Below are 15,000 nucleotides of genomic sequence, written 5' to 3'. Positions count from 1 at the left end.
CTTCTTGCTCTTATCTTGTTGTTGCTCTTGTTCTTTTTGCTCTTGTTTTACTACTACTACTACTACTACACGCCACCACAACTACCATCACTAACTTAACCTAACCTAACCTAACCTAACCTAACTTAACCTAACTTAACCTAACTTAACCTAACCTAACCTAACCTAACTTACCACCACCCACGACCACCACCACCACTACCATCACCACTCTACCCACTCTCTCTCTCCCTCGCCCACAGTGCTGCGTGACGACTTCCGCCGCACGCCCGCTGACACCGTGGTGGCTGCTGGGGAGTCTGCCTTGCTGGAGTGTGAACCGCCCCGAGGCCACCCTGAGCCCCTGGTGAGGTGGCGACGCAACGGCCAGGTGATCAAGGTGCCCGAGTCCCACAGGTGAGTCCACGGGGGGAGAGGAAGAGGGGGAAGGAGGAGGAGAGATGAATATTGAATCGTTGTATGGAAAATAAGGGGTAAAAGAGAGAAAATAATAGAAAATTGAATTAAAATGAAGCAGGAATAAAAAAATCGAAGGAAAAATAGAAAAAAATGAAGGAAAAAGGGAGGAGGAAGGGGGAAAAGCGGGGGGAGGAGGAAGAGACTTGAGTATTGAAGCGTTGTATGGAAAATGAGGGAAAAAGAAGCCAGGAAGTTATAGAGAATTAAAGTAAAATGAGATAGAAAGAAGAAGTAGAAGGAAAAGATAGAAAATTTAAGGAAAAAAAGGGAAAGGTAAATGGGAATAGGTGGCGCGTTGAAGGGTTGTATAGGAAATAAAGGAAAATAAGATGGGGAAAGAGAAAGGAAGGAGGAAAAGAGAGGAGAGAATAAAGGAAAATTAATAATTGAAAGAGGGTGAGATGGGAAAAGAAAGGAGAAAGCAAGGAAAGAGAAATGAAGGAAGGAAGGAAGGAAGGAAGGAGGAGGGAAAGATAGGAAGGAAAGAGTAGAGTATTAAGATGGTGGATGGGAAATTAAATGAGGAAGAACAGGAAGAAGAAAGGAAGAAGGAAGAGGAGAAGGAAAAAGACGGAAAATATAGGCAACTGAGGAAACAAAGATAAGAATAAAAGGGAGAAGGGAAAGAGGAAAAAAACAAAAAAGGAAAAAGAAAATGGTGGAAAGAGAAAGAGAGAAAGAAAGAGGAGATAATTAAAGTGATAGAGGGAAGGGAGGTGAGGTGACGGGAGGAGGGGAAAGAAGAGGAAGGGGAAATGAGGGGAGGGAAGAGTAGGAAAGGGAAGTGAGGGGGAGGAGAAGAGGGGAAAGAGTGAATGGAGGGAGAAGAGGAAGGGGAAGTGAGGGGAAGGGAAAGAGGGGAAAGAAAAAGAGGGAAAAATTTTGTCTTCCTTTTTTCCTTTTTTTCTACTTTTTTTTTGTTTGTCTTAATAAAATACATCTCTTGTATTTTTGCTCTCTCTCTCTCTCTCTCTCTCTCTCTCTCTCTCTCTCTCTCTCTCTCTCTCTCTCTCTCTCTCTCTCTCTCTCTCTCTCTCTCTCTCTCTCTCTTTCTTTCACGAGAAGTCAAGGATTTTTATTTTAATTTTAGTTATTTCTTATTTCTCTTTTCTTATTTACTCTTCTTTATCAGAATTTGCCTTATTACTTTTACTGTATATAGATCCCGAGAGAGAGAGAGAGAGAGAGAGAGAGAGAGAGAGAGAGAGAGAGAGAGAGAGAGAGAGAGAGAGAGAGAGAGAGAGGGTCACCTATTTCACTTTCCCACCCTTGCATGTTCAGGCTTTCGTGACTCTCTCTCTTTTTTCTCTCTCTTTTTTCTCATTTTCTCTCTCACTTTTTTCCCACGGTTTGTTTTTTTTATTAATTTTCTTTTACATTTTTTTTTGTTTATTATTATTTTTTTCGCCTTTTTTTAAATTAAATGTTGTTGTTGTTGTTGTTCTTATTCATTGTTGATATTACTATTATTATTATTATTATTATTATTATTATTATTATTATAGGTAAGGAAGAGGAGGAGGAGGAGGAGGAGGAGGAGGAGGAGGAGGAGGAGAGGAAACATCATGAAAGAGAGAGAGAGAGAGAGAGAGAGAGAGAGAGAGAGAGAGAGAGAGAGAGAGAGAGAGAGAGAGAGAGAGAGAAGTATTTCAGGGAAGAAGGGAAGTAGAGGAACCAGAGAGAGAGAGAGAGAGAGAGAGAGAGAGAGAGAGAGAGAGAGAGAGAGAGAGAGAGAGAGAGAGACGGAAGGGGAGAAGAGGAAGAGGAAGACACAAGAAGGTTAAGAGGAGAAGAGGGGAGAGGGAGTGGACGCGGATAACCATTAAACAGGAAGTAATGAAGAAGAAGAAGAAGAAGGGAAGAGGGGAAGAGAGAAGGAAGAAGTAAATAATAGAGACAGGATGAAAGGGAGAACAAGGGATGAAGGAAGAGGGAGGAGGAGGAGGAGGAGAAGAGGAAAAAAATTAAGAAAAGCAGAAAGAAAACAAGAGAAGAAGAAGAAGAAAAAGAAGAAGAGGAGAAGGAGGAGGAGGAGGAGGAGGGGGAGGAGAAGGTGGAAAAAGGAGATAAGAAGGTAAGAGGAAGAGGAGGAGGAGATGAAACAGGAGAACACACACACACACACACACACACACACACACACACACACACACACACACACACACACACACACACACACACACACACAGAATATTCCAATTTTGTTATTTGAATTACTTAGCTGAGCGAGCGAGCGAGAGAGAGAGAGAGAGAGAGAGAGAGAGAGAGAGAGAGAGAGAGAGAGAGAGAGAGAGAGAGAGAGAGTTAATTTTTCCCTCTTCCTCTCCATCCTGTCACCACTGAGTAATTGAGAGAGGAAGAGAAGGAAGACGAAGAGGAGGAGGAAGAGGAGAAAGAAAAGAAGAGAAGGAAATGAAGAGCGTAAAATAAAGAAAAAAATAGAAAGAGAGAAGAATATTGAAGGGGAGAAGGAAGAGAGAAGGAGATCAAGGAAGGATAAGAATAGGAAGAGGGAAATGAAGAGAGAGAGAGAGAGAGAGAGAGAGAGAGAGAGAGAGAGAGAGAGAGAGAGAGAGAGAGAGAGAGAGAGAGAGAGAGATACTGGACAGAAAGGAAGAAGAGAAAAATGGATAGAAAAGTAAATATTAGAAGAAGAAGAAGAAGAAGAAGAAGAGGAAGAGGAAGAAGTAAAATATGAAGGAAGGAGAAAAAAGAGAACTCCGGAAATAAAAAGGGAAATAAAAGATGGAAGTGGAAGAAGAAGAAGAAAAAGACAAATGAGAAAAGAAGAAAGGAAGAAGAAGATACACACCAATAAAAGCACTAAAAGAACAGGAAAGAAGAATAAAATGAAATAGAATAAATTGAAATAAAACAAAAATAAGAAACAAAAAAACAAAATGCAACGGAACAAGGAAACAAGAGGAAACGAGAAGGAAGGAAAGAAGAAAGGAAATAGAAATAGGATAAGAGGATTAAAGAAGGGGATGAAGGAAGGACAGATTGATGAAGGGAGGAGGAAGGGGAAGGAGTAACAATGGAAGATATAGATAAATGAGAGAGAGAGAGAGAGAGAGAGAGAGAGAGAGAGAGAGAGAGAGAGAGAGAGAGAGAGAGAGAGAGAGAGAGAGAGAGAGAATTGGTCTGTCTTAAAAATAGATGACAGGAAATCAATCAGCGAACGAAGAGAGAGAGAGAGAGAGAGAGAGAGAGAGAGAGAGAGAGAGAGAGAGAGAGAGAGAGAGAGAGAGAGAGAGCAGGTGGTGATCGGAGGGAAACTGGAAAATATACAAAAGGAAAAACCGAAGTCGTGACGGGAACGTGTGAGAGAGAGAGAGAGAGAGAGAGAGAGAGAGAGAGAGAGAGAGAGAGAGAGAGAGAGAGAGAGAGAGAGAGAGAGAGAGAAGTTAGATACACCTCATTTCCTCTCATCTCTCCAGCTATGCACATCACCACACACCACACCACCACCACACCACCACCACACACATCTTGTCACCTCACCTGTACATCTCACCTGGCCATACCTCACCACACTCACCACACTCACCACACCACCACATTTTACCCCTCACCACCTCACATCACCACACACACCACTAGTTCACATCACATCACACTAACACACACCACCACACACACCACCAACACACATCACGGCACCACACTCATCACCGGCACATCTCTTCAGCAACACTAAGGAAAAAAAGGAAAGGAAAAAAGATGAAAAATATCCCCAAATTTCCCTAGACACCTCCAAAATACCCTAAAAAAAAACCCTAAACATCAGAACACATCATTTCACTAGCACATTTCACCACACACACACCACACATACCTCACCACACACACCACATGTCCCTACCCTCACGTCACCACCTCACCTCTCCAGCACATTTCACCATACATCGCCACACGTCACCACACACTCCACCAGGGACGCCCACACGAGGCTCCAGGAAGGCAGTGTTTCCAGGAACGCGGCGTCTCTCTCTCTCCGGGACCTAGCCTGACCCTGCTCCTTCCTGCCGCGGCGAACCCAACCCCTTGTATGATGCCAAGAGGGAATTACTACTAGCTAGACTTGTACACTGCCACACTCAGATTGAAATACGCAGGTTTTGTTGTGTTTTTTTTTATTTAGTTTTTTCTTAGAGAGTCTCCGTCTAGGGCGTCAAAAAAGGTCCTTAGAGAGTGTAGCCAGAAGGGTTATCCAAATTATGTGAAGTGTCTTGAAACCTCCCTCTTGAAATGCTGAAAGTCTAAGGTAAGGAAATACAGAAGCAGGCAGTGAGTTCCAGAGTTTACCAGTGAAAAGAATGAAAGATTGAGAATACTGGTTAGCTCTTGCACTATGGATGTGGACAGAATAGTGATGAAAGATTGAGAATACTGGTTAAGTCTTGTACTAGGGAGGTGGACTGAATAGTAATGAAAGATTGAGAATACCGATTAACTCTTGCACTAGGGATGTGGACAAAATAGTGATGAAAGATTAAGAATACTGGTTAGCTCTTGCACTAGGGAGGTGGATAGAATAATGATTAAAGATCGAGAATACCGGTTAACTCTTGCACTAGGGATATGGACAAAATAATGATGAAAGATTGAGAATACTGATTAGCTCTTGCATTAGACAGAATAGTGATGAAAGATTGAGAATACCAGTTAACTCTTGCACTAGGGATGTGGACAAAATAATGATGAAAGATTGAGAATACTGGTTAGCTCTTGTAGTAGGAAGATAGACAGACTAGGGATTAGAGAAAGTAGAAAGTGTTGTGCAGCGAGGCCGTGGGAGGAGGGGAACCATGCAGGTAGCAAGATCATAAGAGCAGTTAGCGTGAAAGAAACGACAAAAGATAGCAGAAGATGCAACACTGCGGCGATGAGAGAGGCTGAAGACGGTCATTTAGAGGAGAGGAGTTGATAAGACGAAAACCTTTTGATTCCACCCCCTCGAGAAGAGCGGTATGTGTGCAGCCTTCCCCTCCGTGTATGTGAAGGGTACTGCATATGATTGTGGGTGTCCAGCTGTTTTTTTTTTTTTTTTTTTTTTTTTTTTTTTTTTTTTGTATATACGCGGGCCAATCTAGTGTTTTATTGTTTGATTATATATATATATTTTTTTTTACGTTCACTAGGAGAGGTTAAAATTTCACTCACGCCACTGTAAACTTTTTGGCTTTTCCCTTGTCGTTTGTACTGTTTCTGTGTTTTGCGTGTGTATGAGAGAGAGAGAGAGAGAGAGAGAGAGAGAGAGAGAGAGAGAGAGAGAGAGAGAGAGAGAGAGAGAGAGAGAGAAGGCTAATGTATCGTGGGAAGAAATGGAGGACAGAAGGAAGGAAATATAAAGGTAAAACAAAAAGAAACGAAATGGAACCAAGAATTGAAATTGAAGGATCAACAAGAAAAGAAGAAGAAAAGAAAAGAAAAGATGGAAGAGATAGAAGACAAAGAAGACTAAACAGAGGACGAGGAAGAGGTGGAAGAAGAGGAAATGAAGGACATGAAAGACATAAAAAAGACTGAAGATTAGAGAGAGAGAGAGAGAGAGAGAGAGAGAGAGAGAGAGAGAGAGAGAGAGAGAGAGAGAGAGAGAGAGAGAGAGAGAGAATTTGATCTGAAGTCCAAAAGGTTTCTCTGAGAAGATTTCCAGCATCCCTTCCTCTTCCTCTTGAATCCCTGGAGGAGGAGGAAGAAGAGGAGGAGGAGGAGGAGGAGGAGGAGGAGGAGGAGGAGGAGGAGGAGGAGGAGGAGAAGCAGTCTTGTGGATGGTGTAGGGAATAATAATAACTTTTAGTGTGTGTGTGTGTGTGTGTGTGTGTGTGTGTGTGTGTGTGTGTGTGATAAGGGATGTGAATGAACGAAGAATGATGATTGAATTAGCACGAAGAAGAAGATGAAGAAGAAGAAAAAGAAGAAGAGGATAAGCAAAGAGGAAAAATAGGAGATGAGGAGATTTAGAAAAAAAAAATTAAGGAAGAAAAGTGAGGAAGGGAAATAATAATAATGAGAAGAGGAGAAAGAGGAGAAAACTGAGAAGAAGAGGAGGATGAGACGGAGAAGGACAAAATTAAGGTCGTTAAATATAAAAACAAAGAATAGAAATGGGAAAGAGAAAGAGGAATATAAGGACAAAGAAGAAGAAAATCGGAGGAAGATTAAAAAAATGAGGAATACGAACAAAGTGAGAGGAAGGAAAAACGAACATGACATTAAATGAAAGAGAAGAAAATGAAATAAAAGAAACAAGGAGGAGGAGGAGGAAGAGGAAGAAGAGGAAGAGGAGCGTTTGTGTGGATGAGAGAGAGAGAGAGAGAGAGAGAGAGAGAGAGAGAGAGAGAGAGAGAGAGAGAGAGAGAGAGAGAGAGAGAGAGAGTAATTACAAATAATTTAATGGCACAGGCACATTTTTGGCGCCGAGTCTCTCAAATAATAATTGAATATTAGAGCGAATTAGGAATTTTTCGGCACGTTGCCTTTTACTTTTTTTTTTTTTTTTTTTTTTTTTTTTGGGTGCCGTAATAAAATTTGGGCGGCGAGTGATGCGTTTGTTGTTTGTTGGTGAAATAATACATTAATACAACGCATACATTCACTAGGACGCCGGATGCTTTATTCACATTCACTGCTTGCTTGATATTATTATTATTATTATTATTATTATTATTATTATTATTATTATTATTATTATTATTATCATCATTATTTCTGTGTATTTATTTATTTATTTTTTATATTAAGTGGTGATTTTTTTTTCTTATTTGGTGTATAAATTATTAGTATTTTTCTTTTATTTGCTACTAGTGTAATTTATTTATGTTTTATTGGTTTATTTATATTTACTTTGTTCGGTTATTGCCGTGATTTATTTATTTATTTATATGTATTGTGTGTGTGTGTGTGTGTGTGTGTGTGTGTGTGTGTGTGTGTGTGTGTGTGTGTTTAAAACGGTGCTATTATTTTTATTTATTTATTTTCACTTCATGTTTTGGTTGTCTATGTTAGTCTTTTTATTGCTTAGTCTTTTTTATTTTGTATTTCAGTGGCCAACGCGAATATATTTTCCATTACTTTCTCCTTTTTTTTTCCTTGTATATTTAAATTGTCGAAGTGCATTTTCCTTGTATTTATTAATTTTTTTTGTGGTATTTTTCAATTGTCAGTCTTGATTTGTTATTATGTATTTTTTTTTTTTTTTTTTTTTACTTTGCCTTTCAATTGGCAATCTCCATTTCATTGTTTGTATGCAGATCTTTTCATTACATTTATGTCTCATTTATTTCTTGTGCAATTTAACTTTTTCCCTCTAATTAGTGATGCAATTACTATTATTATATCTATTATTGTTGTTATTATTATTATTATTATTATTATTATTATTATTATTATTATTATTATTATTATTATTATTATTATTTGTTGTTGTTGTTGTTGATTGTTGTTGTTGTTGTTGATTGTTGTTGATTGTTGTCGATTGTTGTTGTTGTTGTTGTTGTTGTTGTTGTTGTTATCATTATTATCATTATTGCTAAAACAATAACAAAAATAACAGTTACTACTACTACTACTACTACAACAACAACAACAACAACAACAACAACAACAACAACAACAACAACAACAACAACTACTACTACTACTACTACTACTACTACTACTACTACTACTACTACTACTACCACCACAACAACATTTACTCACCGTTGACTAATTTGCTCCTTAAAAATTTATGACGATAATTAATTCACACCTGCCAAACGTCACCTTTGCCTCCCTTCACCTGGCGACCTCTCACCTGTCCTGCCTCACTCCCCTCACCTTTTCACCTTTAATTAAGTTACTCTATAGTCCTTGCATATTTTTTTCCTTCCTTTGGTTCATCATTTTTATTTATTTACTTTCAATATTTTTTTCAGTCTCTCTCTCTCTCTCTCTCTCTCTCTCTCTCTCTCTCTCTCTCTCTCTCTCTCTCTCTCTCTCTCTCTCTCTCTCTCTCTCTCTCTCTCTCTCTCTCTCTCCTAAACTATGTGTGTTCTCATTCCCTCACATTTCCTCTTGTCTTTCCTCTTCCCCTCTTTATCAGACATTCTTTTCCCCTCTTTATTAAGCACCCTCTTTCCCTCCTCAGTTTCCCCTCTTCCCTCTTTTTTTCCCTTCTTTCATTCACTCACCCCTTTTCCCCTCTTCTTTCCTCAGTAACCCCTCTATCTCCCCTTCTTCTCATTGCCACTTGTTTTCCCCTTTTCCTCACTGTAAGCCAGTTTTTCCTTCAGCATATTTTTTTCCCTTTTTTCCCTCTCAGTAACATCTATGTTTCTTCCGTTTTTCCTCTTTCCCGCCGCTTTTTCCCCCTCAGAAACTGTTTTTCCCACTGTCAGCATTTTCTCCCTCAGTAACAGTTAGTTTTTCCCCTTCTCCCCTTATCCGTTCTTTCCTTCTTTCCTTGTTTTCCCTCTCAGTGACCTCTTTCCTTCTTTTTTCCCTTTTTATACCCTTTTTACCGCTCAGAAACCCTCCTTTGCTCATTTTCCCATCAGTTTTTTCCCTTGGCTCCCCTGTTTCCCCTCATGACCTTGTTTATCTTCCTTGTTTCCCATAAGTGACCTTGTATCCCTTTACTGACCTTGTTTTCTCCTCAGTGACCCTTTGTTTCCCCTCAGTGGCCCCTTGTTTCCCCCTCGGTGACCTTGTTTTTTCCCTCAGTGACCTTGTTTCCCCCACTGACCTTGTTTTCCCCTCAATGACGTTTTTTTGTTTCCTTTTTCCCCTAATGAATCCCTTTCACCCTTGTTTCATGTTAGTGATCTTGTTTTCCCTCCTTGTTTCCCTTCAATGATGTAATTTCCCCTCAGGAACCCTCTCAGTAATACTTGTTTCCCCTCACTGACGTGTTTTCCCTTCTTGTTTTCCCTCTGTTAAGTGTTTTTCCGTCTTTGTTTTCCCTCAGTGACGTGTTTTCCTTCAGTACCACTCTCATTGCCCTTGTTTCCCCTCATTTTAACCCTCTCAGTAACCCTTTATTTCCCTTCACTGATCCTCTCTACCCCTCGTTTCCTTCCTTTCTTTTCCCTCAGTGATATCTTGTTTTCCCTTCTGTATTTCTCCCCACTGACACTCTCTATCCCTTGGTTTCCCTCAGTAACCTTCTTATTTCCCCCACTGACGTATTTTCTCTCAGTGACCCCTCAGTGACCTTTTTCCCCTTGTTTCCCCTCATTAATTCCTTATTTCCCCAAGGCACGAGTTGGTAGACCTCTTGTTATCCCGCAGTGACCCTCTTAGTGTTTTTTTCCCTGTGACCCCATCAGTGACCTTTTTCCTTCTCGTTTCCCTTCATTAACCCCTTGTTTCCTCTTGTTTTCCCTCAGTAACCCTTATAGTAATCGTTATTTCCCCTCAGTGACACGCAATGACCTTCTTCCCCTTGTTTCCCCTCACTAACTCCTTGTTTTCCCTTTGTTTTCCCCCAGTAATCCTCTTAGTAACTCTTATTTTCCCTCAATGACCCCATCAATGACTTTTCCCCTCGTTTCCCCTCATTAACCTTTTGTTTCCCCTCAGTTACCCTCTTGGTAAGCCTTATATTCACTCAGTAACGTGTTTTCCCTCCGTGACTTTGTTTTTCCCCTTCGTTTCCCCTCAATAGCACCTTGTTTCCCCTTGTTTTCCCTCAGTAACCTTCATTTTCCCAGTGACCCTCTTGGTAACCCTTATTTTCTCTCAGTGATCCTTGAAATTACCTTTTTCCCATTCGTTCTGTCTCATTAACCTTTTATTTCCCCTTGTTTTCCCTCAGTGATCCTCATAGTAACCTTAATTTTCCCTCAATAACTCCTACAATGAAGTTTTTTCCACTCGTTCGGTCTCATAAATCCCTTATTTCCCCTTTTCCTTCAGTGATCCACATAGTAACCTTGATTTTCCCTCAATAACCCCGACATTGAACTTTTTTTCACTCGTTTCCCCTCACTAACCCCCTATTTCCCCTCACCTCTTTTTTTTTCCCCCAGGCACGAGGTGGTGGACGAGGGCACATTGCTGATCCGTCACGTACAACAGAGTGACGCTGGCCAATACACGTGCGAGGCTTGGAACTTGGCTGGATCCAAGACTACGGAACCTGTTAATCTCTACGTGCACAGTAAGTAGGGTGGTGGTGGTGGTGGTGGTGGTGGTATGGGAAGGTACAAGAAGCCACAAAGGAATACAAAGGAAGTTCAGATATCAGCAGCTGTTCAGGTCCTCACTAGTCTGTTTGGGTAATTAGTCTAGGATAACTATTGAAAAGGAGGTGGAATGGAGGAGGTGGAGGAGAAGAACGAAGGAGTATGTGGAAGAGGTATAAGGAAGAAGAGGAGGAGGAAGATGATGAGGTCGATGAGGAGGAGGAGAAAAAAACGAAAGAAGGAAGAGAGGAAAGGAGGCAAGAAAAGAATATAGGAAGCACAAAGAAAAGGCAAAAAAGTGGCGAAAGAGAAAAGAAAGAAGAATTGAAGAAGGAAAGTAAATAGAAGAAAAGAAAGGAAAGCAAGGGAGGAAAGGAAAGAAATAAGCTGAGGAGGAGGATAGTGAGGTCGAGAATGAGGAAGAGGAGGAGGAGGAGGAAGAGGAGGAGGAGGATAAAGCAGCGGATATTGTAATTAAAAGAAGAGATGAATGGAGGAGGAGGAGGAGGAGGAAGAGGAGGAGAAATCTATGTTCATTTATTTATTTTCTTTAGATGTCATTGAATGTTGGAAGAGATCAGAGGATGAGGAGGAAGAGGAAGAAGAAGAGGAGGAGAAAGAGGAGGAGGAGGAGGAGGGAGACATAGGTGGAGATATCAAGTGAAAAGCGAGAGAGAGAGAGAGAGAGAGAGAGAGAGAGAGAGAGAGAGAGAGAGAGAGAGAGAGAGAGAGGTAGTGGAGCAGGAGGAGGAAGATCACAGACAACAGGAAAATGGGAGGAGGAGGAGGGGAAGGAGGGAGTAGTACTGTGAATGAGCAGGAGGAAGAAGAGGAGGAGGAGGAGGAGGTAATAAAAAGGGAGATGAGGGAGGAGGAAGGGAGGTAAGATGAGAGAAATAGCACGGGAGAATGGGTGAGGGAGGATATTTCTGGAGATGAGAGAGAGAGAGAGAGAGAGAGAGAGAGAGAGAGAGAGAGAGAGAGAGAGAGAGAGAATACTAATTTTAAAATAGTAAAGAATTGTATCAAAAAATAAAAGAAAGAAGGAATGAGTGAAGGAAGGAATGAAGGAAGGGAACGAAGGGGAGAGAGAGAGAGAGAGAGAGAGAGAGAGAGAGAGAGAGAGAGAGAGAGAGAGAGAGAGAGAGAGAGAGAGAGGTAAAAGAGAAAATGATAAAGAGTAGAGAAGGGAGAGGGGATAAGTGTGATAAATGAAGCTTTTATTAAGGGGTGGAATAATGTATCATGTTTTGAGAGGTAGGGAGAGGAGGAAGAGGAGGAGGAGGAGGAGGAGGAGGAGGAAGAGGAGGAGGAGGAATTATTCTGGATTGATTATGGGAGTATTGAAGTGAAGCGCTGGTTGTTGTTGTTGTTGTTGTTGTTGCTGTTGTTGTTGTTGGTGGTGGTGGTGGTGATGGTGGTGGTGGTGGTGTTATTATTATTATTTTGTTGTTGTTGTTGTTGTTGTTGTATTGGTGATGGTGATGATGGCGACGTGACACAATCACACACACACACACACACACACACACACACACACACACACACACACACACACACACACACACACACACACACTACCTATGTAGTGTACTCTATCTTCATTAATCACTCTCAATACCTTTCCCTCCTCCATCTCCTCCTCTTCCTCCTCCTCCTCCTCCTCCTCCTCCTCCTCCTCCTCCTCCTCCTCCTCCTCCTCCTCCTCCTCCTCCTCCTCCTCGACGTAGACTTGTCTTCAGCTTGTCATTCACTCATCTCATAGGAACCTCTCTTGTTGATTAAGTTTCCATCCTCCTCCTCCTCCTCCTCCTCCTCCTCCTCCTCCTCCTCCTCCTCCTCCTCCTCCTACTCCTCCTCCTCCTCCTCTTCCTAGCGCTCCTCCTCCTTCTGCTGCTGCTCCTCCTAGTTCTTCCCTCCCTCTCCCTCCTGATCCCTTTCCGCACGCCGCCCGGACCAATGGCAAGGAGGTTTAAACACAAGACGCGGGGAATGACTCTCTCTTCACATAACTTGCACCAGAGACGCGACCACTTGAAGGCAGCGATGCAGTTTAGGGCCACGTAGAGTAGAGCCCGCTAAGCTAATGCCAGACACGCCGCGCTGAGAGCCTGCTAACGAAGAGAGACGCGGCAATCTGCGAGGAGGAGGAGGAGGAGCAGGAGGGAGAACAGCAATAGGAGGTGATATAGATTGATCTGTGTTCGGTTAGATAGAGGGGTTGGTGCGGGAGTTGTCGGGGTGCTGGGAATGTGAGGTTGTCCGTGTGGTAATGTGAGACTCTGTTGGAGGGATGCTGGGTGCTGTAGTGAACCTTTTGTGAGTCAGTGATTGGTGGATTCGTTCTGTATGTTATTTATCTGTTTATTTATTTGTTGGTTTATTTTTTTTGTTAGAGGAGAGAACAGTTAAGACGTTAATAAAGGAGGTGATGGATGTGAGGTTGTTGTGGTGGTGTTGTGAGGCCGTGTGAAGGCATGTATGTGGCTGGCTGTGCTGAACCTTTTGTACGGAAGTCAGGAAATGTCTCACTGATTTATTTATTTATTTTTATTTTTTTCTGGAGAAGAGATGAAAGACGTGATACAAGTAGCAGTTAAAATGTAAATAAAAGGAATAATGATGTGAGGTTCCTGTTAAAAATATCGATTTCCTGAATAAGGCAAATAACAACAGTTTAAGAATGCACGTATTTTCACACCTAGTAGTAGTAGTAGTAGTAGTAGTAGTAGTAGTAGTAGCAGTAGTAGTAGTAGTAACAGTGATTTATTGACAAAATGTTTATACAAAATATAGCAATTTTTTTCTTACAAATATTCATCAATAAATTGTGAATAAAAACAGAATCAGAACTAAAACATTTTTGTCTCAATAAAACAGTAAATGCACAAAATTTATATTAAGAGGGCTAACAACCCTCCCATTAGTAATAACGAGAGACCAGAAAGTGTCAATCAACGCAACGTGACGCGAATGAAAACGGCAAAACTTCGATATACTAGAAAAATAAAAATAAACAAATAACGAGGCTTCCTGTGTTAAGCATGCTCACCTTCACCCCCCTGCCATCGCTGCCCTTTGATCTGTCTTGTCTGAGGGGCGACGCTCACTGCAGGGAAGATCACACTCAGGCCACAGTACGCCCACGCCCCACTCACGTATTATTTACATGCATTTCACTGGAAGCATTCACACCCATTGATATGCACGTAATTATATGACCGAACCTTGACCTGAGTGTGACCTTCCCTACAGCGTGCATCATCTCTTACGCTCCCTTGCGCCTCGGCACTGACACCCTGATTGCTGGGTCTGTTCCACTCTCCCCCTCTACTTCAGTGTTTATTTCCTTACCTTATTTTAAAATGTGACTTTATGAAGCTTGAACCCGCCACCTCTTGTCCTGTAATGGTTATTGTTACATTCCTAGGACTAACTACAACTACTACTACTACTACTACTACTACTACTACTACTACTACTACTACTACTACTACTACTACTACTACTACTACTACTACTAACCACGACCACCAGCACCACCACGCTTCCCTGCAATATTAAGACCCAGAGTGTGATCTAATGAGTGAAGTAAGATGCAGGGGTGTGCGGGGGTCCTTGCACTGTGGCGGTGGGAGGACAGAAATGCTGGTGCCAATTAATGAAGAACCTTGTAACGCCACGAGGGAGAAATGTAACAGTGACGTGTGCTGCAAGTTAAGAGAGAGAGAGAGAGAGAGAGAGAGAGAGAGAGAGAGAGAGAGAGAGAGAGAGAGAGAGAGAGAGAGAGAGAGAGAGAGAGAGTAAATGAAGGAACGAGGGGAAGATCTTGAGTGTAATAATAGAGAAGGAAGAAATTCATCTAGAAAAAGTAAAGAAATGAAACTAAGAAGAAAGGAAAAAAGGAATGAATGAAGGAGAGAGAGAGAGAGAGAGAGAGAGAGAGAGAGAGAGAGAGAGAGAGAGAGAGAGAGAGAGAGTGGGGGGGTAATGTAATATAGGAAGGAAAGAGAGAAGAAAACGAAAATAATCAAGGAAAAAAAAAGATGAAATTGGAAGAATTGAAATTGAATCAAGAAGGAAGAGGAAGAGGAGGAGGAGGAGGAGGAGGAGGAAAGAAAAGATGGAAGATGTAGAAGACAAAGAAGACTAAATAGAAGATGAGGAAGAGGAGGAAGGAAGAAGAGGAGATGAAGGACATGAAAGATAAGAAAATGAAAACGAGAGAGAGAGAGAGAGAGAGAGAGAGAGAGAGAGAGAGAGAGAGAGAGAGAGAGTAACAAGGAAACTTTTCTCTTCCTCTTCGGATTTAAATAATTGTTCCATTTAAGCATATTTAGTTATTTATTTATTTATTTATTTATTTATT

General features: G+C 41.4%; 1 protein-coding gene across 2 annotated transcripts in view; it reads left to right on the top strand.

Moving 5' to 3' along the window:
• LOC135091418 (roundabout homolog 2-like) overlaps window positions 1-15,000 on the top strand; it is a 198,661-nt gene that overhangs the window by 133,552 nt on the left and 50,109 nt on the right. For both annotated transcript variants that reach the window (XM_063989059.1, XM_063989058.1), the window contains exons 4-5: window positions 243-396; window positions 10,476-10,606. In XM_063989059.1, coding sequence (XP_063845129.1) covers window positions 243-396; window positions 10,476-10,606 — 285 coding nt within the window. The remainder of the gene's footprint in view (window positions 1-242; window positions 397-10,475; window positions 10,607-15,000) is intronic.

This window comes from Scylla paramamosain, chromosome 37 (genome assembly GCF_035594125.1).
Source record: "Scylla paramamosain isolate STU-SP2022 chromosome 37, ASM3559412v1, whole genome shotgun sequence".
Taxonomy (NCBI): domain Eukaryota; kingdom Metazoa; phylum Arthropoda; class Malacostraca; order Decapoda; family Portunidae; genus Scylla; species Scylla paramamosain.
This window is presented reverse-complemented; position numbering and strand designations above follow the sequence as displayed.